We start from the raw sequence: 27412 nt of genomic DNA, 5'->3' as shown, positions 1-27412 counted from the left end.
TTATAGTGTTTCACAGTTATTTATCAACTCTACTAGCCTACCAGATGGCAAATAGCCAAAGTAAATGCCAAAAAGAAAGATAAAGTATTTGAGAAGCAAATAAAATTTTATGTTGAAAGGTAGAATCCATATTTAATCCTCTGTTGCCACTCATTACTTTATATTCAAAGAATTCTTCAAACTAATTATAGCAATGGGCCTTCTAGGCTTTAAAAATTATCCAGTGGATTCTGTTCAGAGTTTCTGTAGTCCCCCAGTCTGAGACAGCCAGACACGATTCAGGGGAAGAGAAGGGAAAGTAGCTGAAAACAAAAGGACAAGATGTTACTTCCTTTAATGAAAAGGGCAGAAGAGGGACTGGGGTTGTGGCTCAGAGGTAGAGCGTTTGGGAGTAGCAAGCGCGGGGCACTGGGTTTGATGCTCAGCACCACATAAAAAATTTAATAAATAAAATAAAGGTATTGTGTCCAACTACAGCTTAAAATATATATATATATATTTTTTTTTTTAAAAAGGGGCAGAAGAAATTTTTTTTAAGAGAGAGTGAGAGAGAGAGGGAGAGAGAGAGAATTTTAATATTTATTTTTTAGTTATCGGCAGACATAACATCTTTGTTTGTACGTGGTGCTGAGGATCGAACCCGGGCCGCACGCATGCCAGGGGAGCACGCTACCGCTTGAGCCACATCCCCAGCCCAGCAGAAGAAATTTTAAGATGAAGTTTGGGAAAGGGGAAGATTAGATATTAAACTCAAGCTCAGAAGAATTCCCACTTAATGAGAACTTCTTATTCCTTTTCAGCTGGCTATAGTGAAACACACCTGCAATCCCAGTGACTTGCGAAGCTGAGGCAGGAAGACTGTAAGTTCAAGACCATCCTTAGCAATTTAGCAAGACCCTATCTCAAAATAAAAAGGGCCGAGGAGGTAGCTCAGTAGTAGCGTGCTCTGAGTACTACAAAAAATAAAAAAGTTTCCTTTTTCTATTTTCAATGAAGTCTTAATACCAAGAGTTGCAAACTTGAGTGCTCACAGAGGCACATGCTATCTGTCAGGTCTACTCTTGTCTTAACAAGAGTAGTGGCCCATGACTCACCCAAGGGCATTTAAATTAAGGTTCCACAAAAATAATGGGCAGGCCCATTAAACCCCATCTGCTAGTGATAGCTGACCAAGTTGCAATCCTTGATTGAGATTAAGAAAAAATGGTCTCACAAATAATAATATTAAGTCATATCCTCCTTGGGTATAATTTTGTGAGGAATAACTTAGTAAAAGTAAAGATTTTAAGAGAATATGAATAAATTTATGAACAATGAGAATAAATGAGAAGCAGGGCTTCACCTTCTGTCCACACATGGTTCTCTTCTCTCCTACTTGTAAATGAGACCCATCCTTTAGGAATTATTTTTATCCTACCTCTTCCAATAAACCCTTCCCAACCACTGAAAATAATATTTCTCTGCCCTTTCTGAAGCCCCTTGGTACTCCACTCCCAAACTAGATATAGACAGTAGTATAAGGTATGGGTCTATTACATGTATTTTTACCTCCAAAATAGATCATAAATGCTATGAAAGAAGTTCCCTACTTTTGTACCCTCCTCCAAATCCTAGCTTTGGTCTCCACAGACACTCAATTCAGACCTTTAGAATGAAGTGGCCTGGCACCAAGCCCCACTTGCAAACCAACTGCTGTTCTTCCTTCCTGGTCCCAGGCTTCATCCCATTCCCACAGACCCTTCTAAGTTTAAGGCTAGCTACTCCCTAACTAGCCACCCCCAATACTGGTGATTCCACCCAGGGCTTCAAGCATGCTAGGCAAGTGCTCTACCACTAAGCAACAACCCAGCCCTTTTTATTTTTTATCTTAATTCAATTTTATTTATTTAGTGGTACTGGGGACTAAACCTAGAGGCACATCTCCTGCTCTTTTTATTTTTTTGAGAGACAAGGTCTCACTAAATTGCCAAGGTCTCAGCCTTTCAAGTAGCTGGGATTACAAGTACACATCACGACACCCAGTACATTTTTAAGTATCTCAAGGCTTGGCATGAAACAATCCACAGCAGAATTTCCCATGGTACCTATGCCCTTAGAACTACCATCATTCTCTGCCCTAGTAACCGTTGCTTTATGTTGCCCAAGGCAACAGTAATCCCTTATGACGTTGGAAAGAGAGGAACTCTTAGACAAAGCAGCCTTATCCTTCAGACACTGGTCACCTACCCTCTCACATACTGGGTAAGAGCACAAGTATGTCACTTCTTTTACAAGTCACACACTGATAATAATGAATCCAGCTTTAGTAAGCTTCAGAAAGCCTTACAAGAATTAAAAGCACTGAGAATATAATAGTAACTGCTGAAATTTGATGTCAGTGTTTCAGACACAAGGATAAACTGCCCACATTTTTCTTTTTCTTTTTTATTAATATTTTTATTTTATAGTTGTAGTTGGACACAACACCTTTATTTCACTCATTTATTTTTTTATGTGGTGTCGAGGATCGAACCCAGGGTCCTGCACGTGGGAGACGAGTGCTCTACTGCTGAGCCACAACCCCATCCCCCTGCCCACATTTTTCTATAATCTGATTTTTCTTTTCAATTTAAAGTAGGTACCTACCACTTGATCCATATATTTTGCCAGTTCAATGCCAAACTTAGGGCTAGGGATATACCTCAGTTGTTGAGTGCATACATGAGACCCTGGATTCAATTCCCAGCACCACAGGAAAAAAAAAAAAAAAGTCCAAATCTCACATCATTCCATGGAGTTTCTTGGGCTCTCCCTGAGGTCCCAAAGCTGGAAGGGGAAAGCAGGGAAGGGCCTCTCCTTAGAGTGCCTGGGAAAATATTTGAGGCAAGTCTAGAAAAGGTTGCCTGGAGACCAGATGATCTTGAACTTCAGTTGCCCTGGCAACAGTATGCCTCTTTCTATTGTACCTATAAAGGTTAGCTCCAGTTATCAAGGGACAGCAGTCAAATTCCTAATTCAAAATGACATTTCTTCTCTATGATGCCACCTGCAACAAATATCACAATTTTATAAATACTTAATAGATGCTTCCTGATCTGAAGGAATTGGAAAGTCAGTATTTCTACTTTTAGTGATCAGAGACTAAAGAAGATATTACATGAAACCTATAGGAACTCAATTTTAAAACAGTTTTCCCAGTTATTCAGAACTACAAGTACTGACAACCACAGTTTATTAATTCCCCTATACAACTGGGACTTGAGCATCTTTCCTTTAAACAGATTAACCTGCTCAGTGAAGGTTATGTTTTATAGGTATCTTGACTGGTGGTACTGTGGATCCTAAACAGAGGAGAAGGAAATAGCCCATCTAGAAAAAGTGGTACTGGGGCCTGGAGACTACAAAGTGGCTGAATGATAGAAAAAGTGATGCTGTCACAGGGAAACCATTCTCAGGCAAACAGTGGCTGCAGATCTCTCCCTCTCCCAAACACACACACACACTCCAAACTTTCCATTCTTTCTTATCAATTACATTTCTAATTCCACATTTTCTGTTCAATAATGAACATGAAAAGTAGTCCCTGGACCCCTTTTGAATCCAATAATGCTGTATCAATCACACGCAATCCTCATAAATAAGATAAAGCTAATAATTTTTTAAAGTCTACTAATGGCTTTAAAAAAAAATGAGGCATACATTATGTGTTAATATAAAAAGATAACCAGAGCGGGGTTACAGCTAGTGGCACAGTGTCTAGCATGTGCAAGATCTTGGGTTCAATCTCCTGCATAAAAATTTTTAAAAAATATTTAAAAACCAAACTTAAGATTTATGATATTGATAAATTTTTTGGTTTCCAACCACAGTTCCTGGCTCATAACTCCCTCCTCAAGAAGGTTATAGAAACTCCAATTTTTCTTCCCCAAGGTGAACCTCTAATCTTTCCTTGCCTATCTCTCTTCATTTTACAAATCCTCTGATCTATCCTTATCTGAGAGCAGGTCATAAGATCCTCTTCATTCCAGAGGAATCCTGCCCCATTACCAGGAGGAAGGAATGCTGCCAAGAGAGGGCAAGAATCTGAACAGACAGGCCTTGCTGGGTTTTCCCACTTAAACTATCAGCACTAGATCATACCCTTTTTGTCCAATTACATTTCAACAGTTGCCCATGTTTAAAACAGACCCAAAAGGACACAGTTGGGAGAGCTTTGGGATGGTTGAATATGTAGATGTCTCTAGACATCCTAAAGAGTAGCTCAGGCAGAGATGGTGTGGAAGCTCCATGCCCCTTTTCCCACTTGTACTATGCACTTCATCATTTCTATCCAGCATGGTGGAGAACACCTCTAATCCCAGCAGCTCGGGAAAGTGAAGCAGGAGGATGGCCAGTTCAAAGCCAGCCTCAACAACAACGAGGTGCTAAGCAACTACAAAATAGGGCTGGGGACGTGGCTCTGTGGTCAAGTGCCCGTGAGTTCAATCCCTGGTACCAAAAAATTTAAAAAAAAATAAAGTCAGGGGAGCAGTCTTAGAGACTGAGCTCTAAGATCAGATGGGATCTTGACACTATTTCCAGGTAGACAGTGTTCAAATTGAACTGGATTATAATAAATCCAACTGGCATCTGCTCCAGAATGGATAACTTGCTTAGTATATGAGAACAACCACCATCTGGTATCAGAAATGATCTTTGTTGTGAGTGTGTAATAGAGAAGTTGAATGAGTTGTTTTTCTCCTAGACCTAAGTATGAGTACTTTAAAGATAGCATTAACAGGGGCTGGGGTTGTGGCTCAGCGGTAGAGCACTCGCCTAGCATGAGCAGGACCCGGGTTCGATTCTCAACACCACATAAAAATAAAGGCATTGTGTTGTGTCCATTTATACCTAAAAATAAATAAATAAATATATTTTTTAAAAAGATAGCATTAACAAAGGAATAAAATTATACTATTTGTGCACTTACATTACACTGAAATTTTTTAGAAGCATATACAATAAATTACTAATACTGGTTATCTGCAGAGAGAAACCAGGATATTGGAACAAGAAAAGGATCTAACTTTTCTATAGTCCCATTTATTTAAGAAGAAAAAATTATGCATTACATACATATAACTATGCACTATGTAGCACTGAAAACTTCTAAACATATACTGAAAAGTAAAAGCAATGGTTATTTCCACAGAGTGAGGGTGAGTAGGTGGGGAAGGAATGGGAAGAAGACTTAACCCATGCCTCACTTTTCTGTGCAACTTGAATTATTTATCACAAGTACACACTACTTTTATGATTTTTCCCCCTAAGGACTGAACCCAAGGACACTCTACCACTGAGCTACACCCTCAGCCCATTTATTTTACTTTATTTTAAAACAGGTCTCACCGAGTTGCCCAAGCTGGACTTAAACTTGTGATTCTCAGACTAGGGTTGTGGCTCAGTGGTAGAGCACTTGCCTAGCGTGTGTGAGGCACTGGGTTTGATTCTCAGCACCACATATAAGTAAATAAATAAAGGTCCATCAACAATTAAAAAAAAAAAAACAACCTTGTGATTCTCCTTGCCTCAGCATCCAGCTGCTTTTATGATTTTTAACAGAATGATTACAAACACTCAAAATACAACTTACAGGAATGCCCCTACTAAAAGCAGTAGCAATGTATATCAAGAACTGTTTTTTGATACCAATAATTGAATCCAAGGGTGCTTAGCCACTAAGCCACATCCCAGCCCTTTTTAATTTTTTGTTTTGAGAGGCTGGCTTCGAACCTGCAATCCTACTGCCTCACAGCCCCCTGAGCCACTGGGATTATAGGCACGCACTATCATGCCTGGCTCAAGAACTTTAAAAAAATTTTTTTTTAGTTGTAGATAGACACATAATATCTTTATTTATTTGTATGTGGTGCTGAGGATGGAATCCAGTGCCTTACACATGTGAGGCAAGCACTTTATCACTGAGCTACAGCCCCAACACTTCAAGAACTTTTTTAAATGGTCACAACTTTGATGGGAAAAGTAGCTCACTGGCAGAGAACTTGCCTGGCATGTGCCATGCATTAGGTTCTATCCAGAATGGATAGCTTCCTTAGTATGTGAGAACAACCACCATCTGGTATCAGAAATGATCTTTGTTGTGAGTGTGTAATAGAGAAGTTGAATGAGTTGTTTTTTTCCTAGACCTAAGTATGAGTACTTTAAAGATAGCATTAACAGGAGCTGGGGTTGTGGCTCAGCGGTAGAGCGCTTGCTGAGCCACACACACACACACACACACACACACACACACAAACAAACAAACACACACACCCTCTGGCCTTAGAAGTGGACTAACAACTGAGAAAGATTACACTATAGGCTCAAAAGTTCTTGTGGCCAGGCATGGTGGCACACACCTGGAATGCCAGTGACTTAGGAGGCTGAGGTAAAATGATCACAAATTCAAAGTCAGCCTCAGCAACTTGACAAGGCCCTAAGCAACTTAGAAAGACAACATCTCAAAATAAAAAGGACTAGGGATGTGGCTCAGTGGTTAAGTGCCCCTGGGTTCAATCCCCAGTACCAAAAAATTTTTTAAAAATTATTAAAGTTCTTGGAAGTCAGATTATCCAGTTCAAATTTTTCACCACTTACTTGACAAGTTATCTCATGGAAACCAATTAACCTGTACCTCAGTTTCCCTATCTCAGATATTAGGAGGATAAAAGGAATTAATAATATATATGAAGTACAGTGGCCTACAGTACACTGCATAGAGAAAGCACTCCATAAAGGCTAGTCAGAAATAGTAGAAGTAGTCAATCATCCTAAGGAAACAAGCAGCATGTGGAAAAACACCTTTATATACATGGAAAATATAGCTGGAAAAAAAAGAAACCACGGGGCTGGGGACGTGGCTCAAGCGGTAGCGTGCTCGTCTGGCATGCGTGCAGCCCGGGTTCAATCCTCAGCACCACATACAAAGATGTTGTGTCCGCCGATAACTAAAAAAATAAATATTAAAATTCTCTCTCTCTCTCTAAAAAAAATAGAATTAATCTAGAATTGTTTGCTATGAATTGACTATGTCGATTGCAGAGTCTAGCATTAAGGATTGTCATTTAAAAAAAAAAAAAAAAAAGAATACAGTGTAAGGATTCATCCTTCTCAAAAGTCCCTAACAAACTGGCCTGGGGTAAGACACCAGATTTTCTTCTGAGGAGAAAAATCCCTGAACACCAATTATTGCTTTCAGCACTCAGCATCCTTGATAGTCTTATTTAAGCATTAAACTGGGCTCATTTAGAGAAGTGATAAGGAATCCAGCCACTGGCCTACTCACCTCTTAATGTGTAGTGATCAGATTTACAATCCTAGGTATATCACAGCAAGAACTCGGCCTCTTTTGAGAATGTTTTCATTACTTAAATGTAATTCTCCCCCCATTGAGCCACTACATATAAGTACACTTTAATCTCAAATTCTAATTAGAAGATGGTATGTCATGAGTTATTCAAATATAATTTTCAGGGCTAGGGTTGTGGCTGAAGTGGTAGAGCACTTGCCTAGCACGCGTGAGGCACTGGGTTTAATTCTCAGCACCATATAAAAATAAAATAAAGATATTGTATCCACCTAAAACTAAAAAATAAATATTTTTTAAAAATATATAATTTTCATATACATATTATTCACAATAACTAACATCCACTGAACATGTGTTATATGCCAAAAAAATCTGTTTCTTAAGCAAGTTCTCATTTAATTCCCACCTCAACTTGTTAGGTTTTTTTTAAGATAAGGGAAAAGGTTACAAAAATCCTTTTTTTTTTTTTTGTCTTTTCTTTACCCACTGTATTTTCAGCATTTCAAACTCTACCTGGCATATGAATGCATTCATTTATTTGTTGAAAAATAAACTAATTTCCCAAGACCAAGCAACTGGTAAGTGGTAGAGCTAGGATTCCAACACAAGTCAATCTAATTCCAGAGCCTAAGCTTTTAACTACTAGGCAAAAGCCACAAGTCTGTGTAAGTGTGAGAGACATGTTCATTTTGATACAATTTCAAACTTGTAGAGAAGTTCCAGATTGTATAAGGAACTCCAATGTACTGTTTACCCTAATTGTTTACACTGTGCCCCTCTGTAAACCTTTTATGTTCAACAGGTCAAGCAAATCAGTGTATACTAAAGGAAACAATCTCCTTTTCCCTAACCCTTCCTTATCCCTTCTTGTCTGTACTCCAACCAACTGGCATCTTCATCCCTAGTTCTAATCCTCCTGTCAACATTCCCCCTGCTGCTGCCCTCTCTCCAAAACCTCCATCCCTAGTACTGCCCTAAAGGCCAGCCCCTTCCTGTCCTCTTTCCTGAGCCTGTAGTCATGTGTATACAAAATGGGCACAAAGTCAACTGCAAAAAGGAAGCAGTATTCTCAGGAGATCAAGCTGATAAAGTCATTACAAAGAATGGTGAATTAAACAAGTATATATTTAAGATCAGAGATTAGCTTGAAATAAATTCTTGAAAATGCTGTAAACAGACAAAATAGAAATAGATACCAAAAATACATATTCCAACTTTAGAAAATGACAGGAATGCAAAAGATTTTCACTGTTAAAATAATATATACAACCAGCCAGGCATGGTGGTGCACATCTGTAATCCCAGCAGCTCAGGAGGCTGAGGCAGGATAGCAAGTTCAAAGCCAGCTTCAGCAACCTAAGCAATTCAGCAAGACCCTGTCTCTAAGTAACATATTTTTTTAAAGGGTTGGGGATGTGGCTCAGTGCTTAAGTGCCCCTGGGTTCAATTCCTGGTACCCCCCAAAATAATAATAAATAAATAAATGATTGGAAAAGAAAATATATATATATATACAAACATATTTAAAAGTCATGGGGGCTGGGGTATTTAGCTCAGTGGAAAAGTACTTGCCTAACATGTGAGACACTGGGTTCAATTCTCAGCACCACATAAAATAAATAAAATAAAAGTCCATAACCAACTAAAAAATATTTTTTAAAAAAGTAATGGAGGAAAGGGAGAGAAAAGGGAAATTTCATGGAAATGGAAGGAGACCCTCATTGTTACACAAAATTACATATAAGAGGTTGTGAGGGGAATGGGAAAATAAACAAGGAGAGAAATGGATTATAGTAGATGGGGTAGAGAGAGAAGATGGGAGGGGAGAGGAGAGGGGATAGTTGAGGATAGGAAATGTAGCAGAATACAACAGTCACTAATATGGCATTATGTAAAAATGTGGATGTGTAACTGATGTGATTCTGCAATCTGTATTTGGGGTAAAAATCGGAGTTCATAACCCACTTGAATCTAATGTATGAAATATGATATGTCAAGAGCTTTGTAATGTTTTGAACCAATAAAAAAAAAAACAAGAAAAAAAAAGTAATGGACATCATTATAGAAATAAGAATTCTGGTTTTATGGCAGTTTCTTCAATGGTCAATTTTTTCTATTACATTTGTCTAAATTCATATCCTTCTGGCTTACTTAATACGTGCTAAGTATAAAAAATGTGGACAGAGGGGAGGATAACAGTAAAAACAAAGGCCACCTTGATTTCTCCCCTAAGGGCAGCCACTGCTAACATTTTAACATGTTTAAATATGGTCTGGGGGGGCCAGGATTGTGACTCAGTGGTAGAGTGCTTGGCTAGCATGCATGAGGCACCAGGTTCGAACCCTGGCATCACATAAAAATAAACAAATAAATAAAAGTATTGTGTCCACCTACAACTAAAAAATAAAAATAAAAAATATGTTCTGCGGGCTAGGGGACTGTGGCTCAGCGGTAGCACACTTGCCTGGCATGTGTGAGGCACTGGGTTCGATTCTCAGCACCATGTATAAATAAATAAAGGCCTATCACAACTAAAAAAATTTAAAAAAAAATGTTCTGGGAGCTGGGGTCATGGCTCAGTGGTAGAGTGCTCACCTAGGATGCATAAAGCACTGGGTTCGATCCTCAGCACCACATAAAAATTTAAAAAAAAAATACAGATGCTGTGTTCACCTAAAGTTAAAAAAATAAATATTTAAAAATATATATATATGTTCTGGTGCTGGGATTGTGGCTCAGTGGTAGAGCGCTTACCTGACATGTGTGAGGCACTGGGTTTGATTCTCAGCAAATAAATGAATAAAATAAAGGTCTATCAACAACTAAAAAAATATTTTAAAAAAATGTTTTCTGGTCATGCACAGTAGCACATGACCATCATCCCAGCTATCAGGTGGCTGTGGGAATAGGATCACAAAATGGAAGCCAGACTGAGCAACTTAGTGGAACCTTGTCTAAAAATTAAATTTAAAAAGAGCAAGACCATCTCACTCCAGTCAGAATGGCAACTAGTATGAAGACAAACAACAATAAGCACTGGCGAGAATGTGGGGGGAAAGGCACACTCATACACTGCTGGTGGGACTACAAACTGGTGCAGCCAATATGGAAAGCAGTATGGAGATTCCCTGGAAAATAGGGAACCACCATTGCCAGCTATCCCTCTCCTCAGTCTATACCCAAAGGATTTAAAATCAGCATACTATAGGACACAGCCACATCAATGTTTATAGCAGTACAATTCACAATAACTAAACTGTGGAACCAACCAAGGTGCCCTTCAGTAGATAAATGGATAAAAAAAAAAAGTGGCATATATATACAATGGAATATTACTCAGCAATAAAACAGAATAAAATCATGGCATTTGCAGGTAAATGGATGGAGTTAGAGAAGATAATGCTAAGTGAAGTTAGCCAATCCCAAAAATCCAAATGCCAAATGTTCTCTGATATAAGGAGGCTGATTCATAGTCTGGGAAGAGGGGGAGCATGGGAGGAATAGAAAAACTCTAGATAGGGCAGAGGGAGGGGAGGGGAAGTGAGGGGCAGGGGGTTAGAAATGATTGTGGAATGTGATGGACATCATTATGCAAAGTACATGTATGAAGACACGAATTGGTGTGAATATACTTTGTATACAACCAGAGATATGAAAAATTTGTGCTCTATATGTGTAATATGAATTGTAATGCACTCCACTATCATATATAAATAAAAAAATCAATCAATAAATAAAAGACCAAGGGATGTAGTTCAGTGGTAAAGCACTTGCCTAGCATGTTGTTCAAACCCCAGTACCACAAAAAATGTGTGTTTATATACACATATATTTTTATCATATTATGCATATGATATTCTATATATTAATCTGTTATGTTAATAATCATATTCTGTATATACATACATTATGATTATTTACCTAACAGATTAATGGGTTTCAGAGTGTCATTTCCATATATGCATCCTAACCAATTTGTACATGACAATTTTCAATACTCTAATGCTCCCAACTCAACCATAAAGTTGGCTGAAGGTGCAGCTCAGTGTGGTCCAAGTGCTTACTTAGCAATACCCCAAGTGAGTTACCAGCTAACCTACTCTATACTTTCACTGCCACTATTTTAGGTATTTCTTGCCTACTGATGACGGTGACAATACAGGAGTGGTACAGTAGCAACACCACTGGAGAAGCTAGGTGATAATATTCAATACAGTGATCTCCTACCAGGGTATCTGAGAAGTCTAACATGCTATTTGAAAAAGAAAGGGCAACAGATTAATCCACGAGAGCCTCTGATGGATTATGTAGCAACTAGCATGGATGAAGGGCCAGAAGCCCATCCAGGTAGGCTTGGAGGAAGTGGCAGGCTCTGTGTTATGAAGAAGCAAGCACTCTCCATCAGGAGGTGCTACGGAGGGCACAGACAATGGGATTTTATTTTACCATCAAAATAAAACATTGATTCTACTACTGGGATACACAAGAAAAACAATTAGACTGTTTTAAGGACAAAAGACATAATGCTTAGAGATGGGTTTACTGAAATGTGAACTTTACTTCATATGTAATGAATTTTAGGTGATATAAGACATGATGAGAGATGATACATTGTTTAACATCAAATTCCACAGCAAAAATTATCCCTTTCCAATTCTTTTTCAATTTTCAGAATCTATTAAAGAGAACGTCTCACATAGATTATAGTTTATCCATCGTCTCCCTACCTGCTCATCTCCCATTTAAGTAAAGAAAAGCTGGGTCCCAGTCTCAGATCCTTCCACTGGGCAATGGTCACTTGCTAAGAAATAATGTTATTTTATTTGCTGAGAAGCTATATAACCTTTGTGGTTACGAGAAGGGGATTTAAAGTAAACTGCTGTCACTTGATAAATGTAACCAATTACTTCATTGCTCTGTGCCACTTCCCTGTCTTCAAAATGAGGATAAATAGCATTTAACTCATGGAATTGGTGTAAGGATTAATTACTCCAAACACAGTGCCCTGAACTTTAATATGTAATAAGCAATGTTATTATTGTCATGCAACTGGTTTTGATTGTCTTGATAATTTTTTAACAGTAATACAAGTTTTCCTTTTATAATGATAACCAAGGGCTGGAGATGTGGCTCAGCGGTAGCGCGCTCGCCTGGCATGCGTGCGGCCCGGGTTCGATCCTCAGCACCACATACCAACAAAGATGTTGTGTCCGCCGAGAACTAAAAAATAAATATTAAAAATTCTCTCTCTCTCTCTCTCTCTCTCTCTCCTCTCTCACTCTCTCTTTAAAAAAAAAAAAAATGATAACCAAAAGTTTCTTTCTTGACTAAATTGATTGAAATGATGTTGTGGCTTGAATACAGTCCCCAAATTTCTTGTGTTAGAAACTTAATGCCCACATTCATATGCTAATTTTATCTGAGATGAGATCTCCTGAGAAGTAATGAAAAGATTAGCTCATTCATGGATTATCAAGGGAGTGGCTTTGTAATAAAAGCATGATTCCTCTGGAATACTTGCTCTGTCTCACCATGTGATACCCTACCATGCTATACTGCATCAAGGCGGCCCTCACCAGATGCTGACCAGAACTGTGAGAAAGTACACCTCTGTTCTTTATCAGTTAGCCAGTCTCAGCTATTTTGTCATAGTAACAGAAAACAAACCAGGGAAAAACCAGCCTCTACCTCAGAGCAAAGCCTGTCCAAGGAAGGGGGCGTGACCCTTGTCCTTGGAAAGACCCACAGAGCACTCCTGGGCACATACCCATCCTGCTGAGTTGTTTATCTACAAATAACAGGAGAGATCTGCTGCGCCAGGTGTCCCTGACTCAGTCAGCCTAGGTGAGGACCCATAGCAACTCCCTAGCAACCACCAATCAACTCTACTCACAAAAATCCACTTTGTATAACTTCTCTTTCCACCCAGCCTTATAGTTACCTGAACCAAGAGAGCTAGAGGACGAGTGTTCTCGCCACCCACTGGAACCCCATGAGAAGCACTTGGGCAAGAGCCAACTGACCTTCAGGGCTTTGAAGATGACCCCAGGATGTCGGGGTGAACGGGTGGTGTTGTTCTCTAGCTGCTGCTCCAAAGCACGACGAAGCCCAGAAAAGTCTGTGGGGGGATTGTAAGTCCTCGTTCCCTTGTAGTGAATGGAGCTAAAAGCTTCAGGGAAGCGACCCAGCTTCCGGAACCGGTCCTGGATGAGCTTCTCTGGCACCTCTGACAGGTGATCTATACAAGCAGAAAGGAACATATGAGCAGTGAATCCCCTGTGTTCAATCCTCAGAATGTGTGTTCTTAGGTGCACACACACTTACACCCACACACGCACACTATAAAACTAAGACATAGCCAGGCACAGTGGTGCAAATCTGTAATCCCAACAACTTTGGAGGCTAAGGCAGGAGCATCACAAGTTCAAAGCCAGCCTTAGAAACTTTCTAAAAAGAAAAATCTAGCCAGGGATGTTGGCAAATACCCAAAATTCCAGCTATTCAGGAGGCTAAAGAAGGAGGATTATCATGTTGGAGGCCAGCCTGGGAAACCTAGTAAGACCCTGTTGCAAGATAAAAAATAAAAAAGGGCTAGGAGTCTTGCTCAGTGAAAGAGCTTTCCTCAGTTCAATCCCCAGTACTGGGGAAAAGACAAAACTAAGTAAAAAATTTTTAAAATTGAGTAAATAAAAAAAATGTCAAAGCATAACAGTGAACATCTTTGGGCTCAGCTCTCCTCTATTCCCCAGAGGTAACTGGAGTTCAATGTTAGAGACATTTTTTGCCTCTGACCACATATACTTGGGATGTTATTACTTTATAATACACTGTATCTGTCCTTGTTATGAAATTCTCTCCCATATGGTGGAGATATTTAACCAGTCATCTACTAATAAGTATTTAAAATTCTATACTTTGAAAGGTTTAAAATTATAAAAATCATTTTTTGTGGTTCATAGCTATTACACAAATGTCATTTTGTATTTTCCTTGTAAACTTTATAACTGTTGCCTATTAATGTTTTGCAGAGATACTGTTGCTAATAAAACAACTTGAGTTAATTTGAGATAATATTATCTGTTATAAGTGATGGCTTATTAACACTGAATTCCAGTACTAATACCTTATGCTTTGAATATAGACCTTGCTTCTTTGCCACTGCAGAGAAGGATAGTCTTCTTTCTCTTCCCCTCTCCCTGCTCCTCCCTAATCTCTACCCCTCCCTAATCTCAGGGGAAACAGGATTACCTTTCTTCCCCATTTTAGGTAGATTTATCTGTCCTTGTACACACCTGCCACAGGAACAAGTAATCCAGACTTGGGGAAGGCACCAGAAGATCTCAGAAATGACTATCTCCCAAATTAGCAAGTGAATTACAACTCCAACAGAGAACACAAGGAATGTAACCTTTGAATCACCTCTTTAAAAGTCCCCTGTTCCTGCTGATTGGGAGAAAGAATCACAGCCTTTAGGACAGGAGTCCCCTGTGCTTCTCCTCTGCTAACAGAAGATTTTTTTTTCCTTCTTCTCAAAATAAATAAAACAAAATTCTATATTTGCGCTGGGCATGGTGATGCATGCCACTGTCCCAGTGGCTCCAAAGAGGCTGCGGCAGGAGGATCCCAATTTAAAAGCCAGCCTCAACAACTTAGGGAGGCCCTGTCTCAAAATAAATAAATAAATAAATAAAGAGGGCTGGGGATGTGGCCCAGTGGTTGAGGGCCCCTAAATTCAATCCCTAATACCAAAAAATAAATTAAAATAAAATTCTGTACTTGGAAAATTCTGGTCTTATATGATGAAGCTGTGGGCAAAGTTTGTGGTTCAAGTGAATTCAATAAGCAGTTTGGGAGTAAAGGAATATTTTTAAACAACAAAATCACTCCAATTAAAACTTAATTAGCATCAGGTACAGTGGTGCATTACCTTTATCTCAGCAACCTGGAAAAGCCCTAAGCAATTCAGCCAGAGCCATCTCTAATAAAATATTTAAAAAGGCTAGGGATGTAGCTCTGTGGTTAAGCACCCCTAGTTCAATCCTTGGTTAACAACCCCCTCCAAAAAAAAAAAAAAAACTTAATTAGCTCAAATTTAAGGTATAGACAGTAAAGAAAAGTAACCAAAATTCTGTAGTCATTCCCTACACTCACCTCATCTTGAATTTTTTCCAGTGGCTGCTACCTTTGAAGGGAATAGCAGAAAAGGCCCTGGGGACAGCCCATCAGTCACAGGCTTCTCCTTAAGCCCCCCAGGAGCCACCACTTCCGCATAATATCAGCTCACAGTCTGTCCCTGAACATGTAATCACTACTGCACATTTAAAAACCCAAGTACAGGTTCAACATCCCAAATCTGAAAATCTGAAACCTGACATGCTCCAAATTCTGAAGTTTTTCAGCATTAGATGTTAGAGCATTTCCAACTTCAGATTTTTAGATTAGGGATACTCCACTAGTAAACTCTATGGAAATATTCCAAATTCCTAAATCTGAAACACTTTTGGTCACAAGCATGTTTTTTTTATTAGTTGCTCATGACAATACAATGATCTTGACATATCATACATTTAAATCACATGGGGTATGAATTCTCATTTTTCCAAGTGTATAGGTTGCAGAATCACATTGGTTATACGGCCACGTATATACATACAGCAAGCATTTTGGGTAAGGGGATACTCAACCTGTAATTCCTTTTCCGAATACCCTCCTACCTAGTAATCCTTCATCTAGAAAAGTAATAAGATCAATCAGAAAACCAGAAATTCAATGACAGCTATTCAGAAAGAGAAAATCCAATCATCAGTTTGTTCACAACTCTGGCACCCATCTTTCTAGCATAAAATCTGGCTGCCCTGGTTCTATCTTGAGGTTTCAGGAAGCTACAATGGTATTCCAGAAACAAATATGGACTTATGAGTTAAAGACCTTGACTTGAATACCATTTTGCTAGAACCTCCTTTATTAAATAATTTAAGAGCTCTCTGAGTTCTATAAAATGGGGTTCCAACTGACTTAAGCTCAGTAACCAAGATGTAGTTAGTTAGCATTTATATTAAAAACATATAGCATACTACATGGTCAAAGCAAATAAATAAATAAATAGCTTCTGAAAATCTTGTTATTTTAAAATCCTGAACTGGAAATTAAAACTACCCCTCAAAGTTATAAAGATCCAACATGGCACAGAGTATCAGTCACAGAAGGCATCTTAAGCCATCAATCTTACCTCCTCTCCTTACCTAATAGTCACTTGCTAATGACTCTCTTCTTCCGCTTATAGAACATTTCAGTTCTCATCTTCCTACAAGTCCTGAGTCACTGAGACCACCACAATCAACCAGTACTTGGTTTATCAGATCAATCTCCTTTAAACCCTAGTCTGTCTACTATCCTCCTGCTGCCACTGCCCTGGGTCCCAGTCCCTACCTCTTCTCACCCAAGTACTAGGAAAACCTAACTGGCCTGCACACCTCCAGACAAGCCCCTCTAATAAACCCTCCAGTAGGATGCCAAGGGAGCTTTTGAAAATAAGATCTGATTATATAACTCTACTTAGGATCCTTCAAGGGTTCCTGTCTTACTTGAGAACTCAGTCCATGGGTACCAATGGTCTAATCCCCAAGTAGCTCCACCATCCCCTCCTTTACATAAGATATGTTTCAAACACACAAAAGTTCTGTTCATTCAGCACACGTCCGTGTGTCAAACACTCAGCCATGATCTTTAGACCAAGCAGTGAATAAAGCAGACAATGTCCTTGCCCTCATACTGATTCCATTCTAATAATGGGAAAAGACCAATGACAAATGAAAATACAGAATGATTTCAGATATAACAGATGTCCTGGGATAAGAGTAAAAGAACTGAGGAGTAGGAGGGACCACATTACAGGGGTAGTCAGGAAAGGCTCCACAGAGGAATTGAGTTGAAACTGAGAGACAAATGGCTAGTTGGGGCAGAGTGGTCCAGGTAGACAGAGTAGTATATGCAAAGGTGTGAACACAGAAAAGGCAGTGTAGGCTGGACACAGTATTACATGTCTATAATGCCAGCAGCTCTGTAGGCTAAAGCAGGAGGACTACAAGTTCAAGGCCAGCCTGAGCAGCTTAGCAATACCCTGTCTCAAAACACAAAAAAGGGATGTGGACATAGTTCAGTGGTAAAGAACCTCTAAGTACCATCCCCAGTACTGGTGGGGGACAGATGTGGAGCAGGCGAGGATGTGGCTAGTGGGGGAATGTGTCTATTATGTGCACTGGCACACATTCATGGGCACAGGCAGACATGGGTACACTCACTCAAAGTGGGAGAGTGAAGAGGTAACTACAGAAGGATGTCAGCGACACAGGTAGAACACCATGTTCAGGATTTTAGAATATGTTTCAGTGAAACTAAAAGTCAATGACAAGTTGCAAGCAAGAAGATTACATATCTTAATTATACACTGTTTTTAAAAGAGATCACTAGGATGTCAAAATCATTGTACTGTCATGTGTAACTAATTAAAACAAATTTAAAAATAAATAAATAGATATATAGATAGGTAGATAATTAGATAAATAAATAAAAGAGATCACTAGGGATGCTGGGTAGAGAATGCATCAAAGGAGACAGGAATGGAGCTTTGGAAGCTATTGAGAGCCTCCTCCAGTTCCCTGAACACAACTTGCTCCTTGAAACCACCTGTTCTTCCTAGAATAGCCCTCCTCCCCTCCTCTACCCAGCCAAGACTCAGAGTGCGATCAACACCTCCTCTGACATCCCATTATGAGGTCTAACAACTCTCCTCTGCACTCCCAGTTCCAGTGCCTACAACTGTTATAGACAGAAAACCAGGTGGTCTCTCCAATTAGACTGTGAGTTATTCAAGGGTGGGAACTTTTTTTGTTGTTTTTAGCCAGTGCCCCAGTGCTCAGCAAATGACACGCACACTCAATTCATTCTGCTGACTGAATGAGTAGGTGAATGATGTAATTGTTTAAGGAACCACGCTGCCATCCTTCGGGCATCCCATCACTTTGTTGCATCTGCTCCCTCACCTCTCACTTGGGTGATGATGTTACTTGGGATTTCTCTAATAGAAACACAAAAACTTTTTTTTTGTTGTTTTTGGGACCAGATATTGAATTCGGGTGCTTAACCACTGAGCCACATTCCCAGTGCCCCTCTTTTTATTTTATTAATTATTATTATTTTTTTTATTTTATGTAGAGACAGAGTCTCACTGAATTGCTTAGGGCCTCACTAAGTTGCTGAGGCTGGCTTTGAACTCATGAGCCTCTTGTCTTAGCCTCCTGAGCCACTGGGATTACAGGTGTATGCCACCGCACCTGGCTCAAAAGAACTTTTACACATACACCATCTGCTGCTTACCTGTAAAGACATCCATACACTCCACTCTTTCTCCTGTTGATGGATGAACTGTCCATGCTCCTAAGGCTAATTCTTCCACCTGTGCATCCCTCCAATTATTGTTCCTGTTATTTTTTCCTGCACCTGTCTTGTTCCCTCTCTAATAAACCACTCTCATCAGTACCCCAATATCTGTAAATTCTCCAATCTTAAAAAGGGAAATTGTACATCAGCTTCCACTTCCGTGTTCCGCTTCCCTTTATAGAATTCTTCACTAGAGTTCAATTTACTTACAACCTTAATTCTTATTCTTATTCCTTCTTGTTCCCACTCTGCTCATGCTTTCATCCCCACCATACCAGGGAGACAGGTCTTAACCAGATCACCAAACATCTCTATTGCCAAAGCCAACTAACAATTCTCAATCCTTGACATAGCTGACCACTCCATCCTTCTTGGAACACTTCCTTACATCTTGCCTGGGCAGAAAATTTTCCAAACAATACACCACCAAGTTACTAGAGTAGCCCCATGGCCACTTCCTTGCACCCAGGAAAGGTCAGCAACCCATCTACTCACCAGAGCCCAGTAGCTGAGTGTGCACAGTCTCATGGAAAATAATAACTGCTGGGCCCAGGGTGGATAACGGGACATCCAGGCCACAGCGGGCAGTGGTAGCCTTGAGCTCCTTGGTGAAGTGTTTCAGATAAGCTTCTGAGGCATCCCCAAGGAATTTGAAGAGGTCATTATGCAACCGGTCTGCATGAGTTCGATAGATGACAAGGTCCGAAATGGCCAGGACCTTAAGTAACAGTCGTGTTCTCTGGCTTAGATTCACGGTAGCTCCCAAGAGCCCTTCCGTGTCTATCACTGCTACTTTATGAACTGGGTCATAGGCTGCCCACACTCCCACAGTGCAAGACTCCTGGGCAGGGGAGGTTTTGAAGACTTCACGGCCATAAAAGAATGTGTGGTTGAGGGTATGAGACTTTCCATCACCAGTATTTCCAAAAATGGAAACCACCTTCAGATGCTGATCAGGTTTACAGTCCAATTTTCTAATAAAGTCTTCTTCATTTGTTACCTTCAAAAAAAAAAAAAAAAGAAAGAAAAAAAATGAAATATGGAAAATGAAAACTGCAAAAACAGAAAAACCTACAATAAAGACAAATGCTTCCTAGATTCAAGGACACTGACTGCCTTGTCAAGGTGGGAAGGAAAGAAGTCTTAAGCTAAGAGCTCCACCACCTCTCACCCTTGGCAAATGGTTCACAAAAGCTTCTGAAGCCTCAGTCATTATGATAACTTAGTGCTCAATGAAAAGTCAAAAGTTTAAAACTCTTAAAATATAAGGGGGGGGGGCTGGGGGTGTGGTTTAGCGGTACAGCACTTGCTTAGCATGTGCGGGAGACCCTAGGTTCGATCCTCAGTACGATATAAAAAAAATAAAGATATTGTGTCCAACTACATCTAAAAAATAAATATTTAAAAAATATATATATAAAAGCCAGGAGCGGTGGAACTTGTCTATAATCCCAGGGGCTCAGGAGGCTGACACAGGAGGATCACAAGTCCAAATCAGCCTCAGCAACTTAGCAAGGCCCTAAGCAACTCAGTGAGACCCTGTCTCTAAATAAAATACAAAACAGAGCTGAGGATGTGGCTCAGGGATTGAGTGCCCCAAGTTCAATCCCCAGTAGCAAAAAAAAAAAAAAAGGAATGAACCCACTTCCACTTATTACTTCATTATATATCTGTTATTCTCACCTTTAGGACAGGTCTTAAGTGTGTCCTTACTTTGACCTGATTGGCCAGAAAATCTTATTTTTGCCTTATTTTCTGTTGTGACTGGGCTAGTTCCTCCCCTATAGTCTTCCTAAATCTTTGCTCACTAAGCTTCAGAGGAGGCTTAAAATGCTATGGTGAAACTACACGTTCCTACTGTTGGAAAATAATGTGGCACTGTCCTGAAGTAATGTCTACTGACCCAGTATTAGTTTGAGGGTTTTTTAAAAACTCTACTCCTTACCTACTATCTTGCTCTGATTGGTCAGAAAACAGAATTTAGAAGGTATTTAGAAAGAATTGTACATCTGAAAGATTCTGTTGGAAAAAACATCCTAAATCATCTAGTTTTTCAGCGGGGAAAATAATAGTGGCAGATTTTCCTTAAATTTGTGCTACCTTTTATTTAAATTTCACTTACTAACCTTAGAGTAGGAGAATGAGAAAAGTATGTGCAATATAGTATTTTTTGTACTCTAAAGATGTTAAATGTTTTTCACAGTTACAATTACAGAATTTGTATATTTTGCATTATTTTCTAAGTATTTTTTTTATGAATAAGTCAACCCCCTAAATATGCTTCTGAAATGAACAACTGACAGTTTTGCACTTCCCTACTCTGCAGTTATTAGGTATAAAGGTTAAAATGCAAATAATAAAAATTTGAAAGTAAACACTTCATTGTTACCTAGTAACATTTAGGTAGAAATGTCAAAAATTTTTGTGAAATAAAAGTAACTATTAAATAGCATTTGCTTGGCACTCTGGGAAAAAAAGGAATGACGTACTGATATGTGCTATGACATGGATGAACCTTGAAAACACAATTAAGTGAAAGAAGCCAAATACAAAAGGCCACATATTTTATGACTCCATTTATATCAAAAGTCCAGAATAAGCACATTTATGAAGCAGAAAGTAGATTAGTGGTTACCAGAGGCTATGGGGAGGAGAGAACAGAAAAGGGCTCATAATTGGTACAAGGTTTCTATTTGGGGTGATGAAATGTTCTGGAATTACATGGTCGTGAGGGTTGGACAACTTTACAAGTATTCTAAAAACAATGAATTGTACACTTTTAAAGTGAATTTTATGGTACGTGAATTATATCAATAGTTTTTTTTTATAATGAACTTACTGTCTAAACTTCATACAACCAAAATTCCCTGCTAACAGTGTGAAAAATATTGTAGTCTTTATAAAAAAAAAAATTAAGCCAGAAATGAAGAGACCAACCAGGCGCAGTGGCACTCGCCTATAATTCCAGCAACCTGAGAAGCTGAAGCAAGAGGACTGTGAATTCAAGGCCAGCCTCATCAATTTATCAAGTCTCTGTCTCAAAAAATAAAAAGAACTGGGAATGTAGCTCAGTGGTAAAGCATTGAGGTTCAAACCCCAGTATCAGGAAAAAGAAAAGAAAAAAAATAAAGAAATCTAGGGCAAGCAAGATCCAAACTAGGGATCCAAAAAGATGCTCTGGGATCCTCCTTGGACTACAGAATCCCAAATCAAAGCTCCTAACCCAAAAAGGTTATGGCTGCTGGGCACAGTGGTGCACACTTTTAATCCCAGCAGATTGGAAGGCTGAGGCAAGGAGGATCTCAAGTTCAAGGCCAGCCTCACCAAAATTAGCAAGACCCTGTCTCAAAATAAAAAAGGGCTGGGGATATATAGCTCAATGGTAAAGCCTCTCTAGGTTTTGTTATATTATTATTAAAAAAAAAAGTTATGTCTACTCCAGCCACATAAGTGATGAACCTTTGCACCAATATCTTCCAGCCATCAGAGAACAAAACACCTTTCTGATTCTCAAGAGTCTGTTGGTTTGATATAGAGAAATACAGACAAGCCAGGCGTGGTGGCACACACCTGTAATCCCAGTGGCTCCAGAGGTAGAAGCAGGAGGATCACAAGTTCAAAGCCAGCCTCAGCAATTTATCGAGGTGCTAAACAACTCAGTGAGATCCTGTCTCTAATAAAATACAAAACAGGGCTGGAGATGTGGCCAAGTGCCCCTGAGTTCAATCCCTGGTGCCACCCCCCATCCCCCACCCCCCGCCAAAAAAAAAAAAAAAAAGAAATACAAACAAACCACTGAGCTTGAAAATTTGATTATAGCTTGTTTCCTATAACTTCAAGGTGCAATCTCATTATTCTATTAAATGACACCACTACTGTTACATTGTTAAGAGCTTTAATGTTAATGATGATACCAACAATTATAGGATGCTCACTACAAGACAGAACCCTTCATTAGATCCATAAGCACAGGACCATGTCTATCTTATCTTCACACACAGCACTTAGAGGACATAGTCAGGCACAAAGGAGCTCAATATCTAGGTACTGAGCAAATGGATGCCTGAATGCCAGGCACCTGGCTAGGAAATGTAATCACTTTCCCCAATGCACATCTTCCACTGAGCTGAACAGAGCAGCACTTGATAAAACTTGGCAATGTGTGCTAAGTGATCTAGCAGATAATTCTGAGGGAAAAAAAAAAAAAAACACAGAACAGCCCATTTTGGACCTGTTCTAACCTGGTTCCAAGATGATAAAAGCTCCATAAGCCTCCACCTACTGGTGGAGTCAGGTGAGGTCAAGGTAGTTGCTGGGAGAGTCATCATCTTCTCAAACAGTCTTCGGGGAGGGAAGACCAAGTCTGGGAATTCTCTCCCATGATAATCTATTGTCATGAATCTATTAACCCACAAAACTACTACCCAGAATATCTAAGAGCAGGCACATGATAAGGGGCATGTAGGCACCATTAGGTACAAAATTAAATGTCTTGGGATTACATTAAGCACCCTCCAAATGATGTATGCAATGTATACAAATAAAGATATCATTTGGTATGAAACTAATACTCCCTGTTAGCATTTGGGGACTTTTTTGGCATTTGGTGCCCAGAGGTATTGTTAAGCACATATATTCATGCATCCGGGTTCAGAGACAAAACTTGGAAAAAGAGCTCAAGGCCACAGGCTGTTTTTTCTTCTGAAAAGTTATGGACAATTATTTAACATGTACTGATGGCATTATTTTATTGTATAAAATAAGGATATAGCCATCTTTGCCATGATTTGATAGTATAATTGCCAATTAATAAATACTGAGTAAGAAAATAACTGGTGAACCAAAACCAGACTTAATTTTTCCTTCTCCCTTTCATGTTATTTTGTTCCTTGTTATATGAATATATTCAGCCCTAACTTATGGTCATTTTCCTCTGAGCCATAAAGGAGAGAACAGTCTTCTGCTTAGGTGATAGCAAGACTGGTTTTCTATCAGGGGAGGCAAAGGTAAAGAAGAAAAGATAAGATTCCCTTTGATGAGGGCCTCTAGGCTCCTGCTCTACTTGTTCTGCCTGTTTGCAATCAATGATCCCACTCAGCTCTATTCATGGAGAGAAACAAGCTACCTGACCCTGAGCCCTGCCAAAGGGCCACCCCACCCAATCCTACACATCTGAAATAGTGTGGGTCCTGACAGAGAGCAAAAGCAGGAAGGACACCAAAGCCACCCTTCCCCAACTTCTGCCTTTCTTTCTTTCAGAGCTTGCTGCTAGACTCTCTAGATCTTAGGCTAGTCAGAAACACTTGAATCCCACTCCTAGCTTTACTAGCATGTGGCATTAGAAAATGCCAAAGATTGATGACTCCTAGAGATAAAAGAAATGAAGTATACTTAGAGTATAACATAGTTCCTGGCACACAGTCAGCACAAATGTGAGCAAGTATAACTTAAAAGACCAGCCCCCTGGGAAAACACCCAGGTGCACAGCACTAGCTGCTGGACTTGCACCTGCTTGCAGCTCAGAATTATTTATTCAGGGACTATTCCAATGTGGTGAGACCTAAAGAGATTTTATACGTAAAAATGAAAGATCACTGCTCACTTCAGATTCCTCTTCCCCTATCAAAATAACTTGTTACTACTAATACTGTCCTTATAGCTTGCTTTTCAGTATGTGATCATCTAATATCATATTAATCTGTAAGAAACCCAAAAGCTCACACCTCCCTCCCTGTTCAGCAGTCAACCTCTGACCCAGGAATGATGACAGCCTAACAACTCCAACTCAGCCTTCACAATCATTCCAGGAAGAACCATCACCCAGGGATTCTGTTCCCCATAGTCCTGGAAAGGGAAAAGGAGTGATGCAAAAGGAACTAAAGAGCTTTGTTCAGCAGACCACTAGAGACTTTAGAAATTAAATCTCAAAGAAAACACTCCTAAGTAGCTCAGCATCAAGGTTCTTCCAGTTCTGGACTCTCTGGCAAAAAAAAAAAAAAAGGATCTAATCTGTACCAACCACAATCCCACATTCCTCTAAAGTTTTATAAAGGTATTCCCTGTGATACAGAAGGCAACAGTCAGCTCCTTCCCCAAGATATGCAAAGAACTATGGGCAGTTTGGTTATTCCCTCCCATCACAATAGAGTGCTTATAAAATACTTCATCCTACACAACATGTTATTATTTTATACCTTTCCACTAAGGTTCCAAAACTAAAGTTCACAGTTATTCTCTAAATTAAGTTCCTATTAATATCTTTTATTTGTTGGTTTCAGGTTTATTTTGCTTTTTGGTTTGTTTTTGGATGAGTTCAGAAGAAGAAAGAACTAGAAAAACAGAACATTCCCACTCTTATCAGAACTGGGATCAATACCCTAAAATGCAAGTAGATACTGATTCCTCCTTATACACACAATTATGTAATAAGCTTCATCTCATGCCCAGCACTGACCTCATGTTAGATCAGCACAGGGACAGAATTTGGTTGATATTTTTATTTCTTCTAGGGGAGGATAATAAGGTAAGGGACTTTTCCTTGAGAAAGTTAAGGCCACCTTCATTATATTTAAAAGAACATCAAGCAATGATTTATGTCCATGGCCTAATTTTCAAACAGGATTTTACTAAAATGTGTCAAATAGATCAGTAGCCAGTCTATTTTTAAAATCCAAATGATAGGAAGATCCCATTCCAATATTGCCAAAAAGTTCTATTAAATTTGTTTCCCCAACACAGCAAGTTCAGAAAATTTCCTTTCGTTATATCCTAAAAGGAGTATATACTTTGTGTTTATCCATGTATTAATAGAGTTTCATGTAAAAAACACAATCATTTCTCAATCAAATGTTTTCTTAAGATGACGGAAGTCACGAGGTTGGTCTCACAAACACATTGAGCACATTTGCTAAGGGCAAAGATCACTTTCTTCCACTCTAGTGTCCCTAAAGTGTTGTATTACTTGAGGCGTCAGGAATTCCCCTCTCATGTCTTGTAACTTTGGTGGTGCCTCCCACCCTTGCTTCAGACACTGCCTGCAGCTCCTCTGCACCCAACCAAGCTGGAGAGAATGTTCCTATGTAGATGATTCACACATTTTTTTTTTTTTTAAAGAGAGAGTGAGAGAGGAGAGAGAGAGAGAGAGAGAATTTTTAATATTTATTTTTTAGTTCTCGGCGGACACAACATCTTTGTTGGTATGTGGTGCTGAGGATCGAACCCGGGCCGCCGCACGCATGCCAGATGAGCGCGCTACCGACTGAGCCACATTCCCAGCCCGATTCACACATTTTTTAAAAGGGGTCACTTTTTAAAAATATTTTTTAGTTGTGGATGGGCACAATATCTTTATTTTATGTATGTATGTATGTATGAATCTGGTGCTGAGGATGGAACCCAGGGCCACAACCCCAGCTCTTCAGGGGTCATTTTTAACTCCAAGATCAGCTTCTTTGACCACACCCAACTTACTCAGTTCACCTCCATTTACATCTGAATAAAGCATTCCAATTCCAAGGACAGGACACTCTGAGTCATTCTCAAGACAAACATCACACTCCAAAAAACTGTTGGGAAGAGGAAGAGCTTCTAGATGGGAGATGTGGCCCTTATTACACAGCATGGCATACCCATATTTTCCCAAAATGAAAACAGATGAAAGCTCTGATAAAGGCTTAGGGACTTAGCAATAAAAGCAATAGGCTAGACAAAAAGAGAACTAGGCTTAATCACATCATGGGAAACTGACTCAGTTCTCTTGCTCAAAACCTCCCTTCCCACCCACCATATCTGTTAACATTTCCCATTCTTCCCAGCTCTGAACTTCCCAACTAGAATGTATGTATGCCATGCCAGCAATGGTCTGGTCTGTGCTATTCACCACTGTATCCTTAGCACAGTGCCTGACACATAACTGGAAATCAATGCACATTTGTTAGATGAATAAATACAGTACAGAATCTAGATGCTATATTCTAAGAGAAGGGACAGTATGCTAAGCATTACTATTAAGGATTCAACCACTCATGACTTTAGAATAACCTGGAAAAAGTTATTCATCTTCTCAGGGACTCAGGTTTTCTTACCTATTACATGATAACATAACCTAATTCACCAGATAGCTATAAGAATTAAATATGATCATGCACAGTGGAGATGTCTAGGAAATGCTAGAAGTGTTGACTGACATTGTAGTTATAGTTGCCCTGGATTACTGCTGAGTCATTACTACCACAGAATTTCTTTCCATTATCCCAAGCAAAAACCCTCCTTAAGGAAGGTTTCCAACAAATGCCTCATTAAAGAAATAGTGATAGGCAGGTATAGTGGCACACAAATGCAATTCCAGCAATACAGGGGACTAAGGCAGGAGGATGGCAAGTTCAAGGCCAGCCTCAGCCACTTAATAAGCCCCTCAGCAACTTGTCTCAACAGAGGGGCTGGGATCGTGGCTAAGTGGTAGAGTGCTTGCCTAGCGTGTGTGAGGCACTGGGTTCGATTCTCAGTACCACATAAAAATAAATATATGTGTCCATCTAAAATATTTTTTCAAAAATAAAAATGCAACTAGAGGAATAGTATATAGCTCAGTGGTAAAGTACCACTAGGTTCAATTCCCAGGACAAAAAAAAAAAAAGAAAGAAAACA

At 39.4% G+C, this 27412-nt stretch overlaps 1 protein-coding gene across 1 annotated transcript in view; it reads right to left on the bottom strand.

The window, feature by feature from the left end:
• Window positions 1–27412, bottom strand: part of Zfyve1 (zinc finger FYVE-type containing 1) — a 57237-nt gene that overhangs the window by 11698 nt on the left and 18127 nt on the right. The window contains exons 3-4 of the mRNA XM_026400716.2: window positions 19262–19766; window positions 13351–13565 (exon numbers count right to left, since the gene is read on the bottom strand). Of these exons, the coding sequence (XP_026256501.2) occupies window positions 13351–13565; window positions 19262–19766 (720 nt within the window). The remainder of the gene's footprint in view (window positions 1–13350; window positions 13566–19261; window positions 19767–27412) is intronic.

The sequence above is a fragment of the Urocitellus parryii genome, chromosome 6 (assembly GCF_045843805.1).
Source record: "Urocitellus parryii isolate mUroPar1 chromosome 6, mUroPar1.hap1, whole genome shotgun sequence".
Classification (NCBI taxonomy): Eukaryota; Metazoa; Chordata; class Mammalia; order Rodentia; family Sciuridae; genus Urocitellus; species Urocitellus parryii.
Note: the sequence above shows the minus strand (reverse complement) of the source record. Positions and strands in the feature narration are given on the sequence as shown.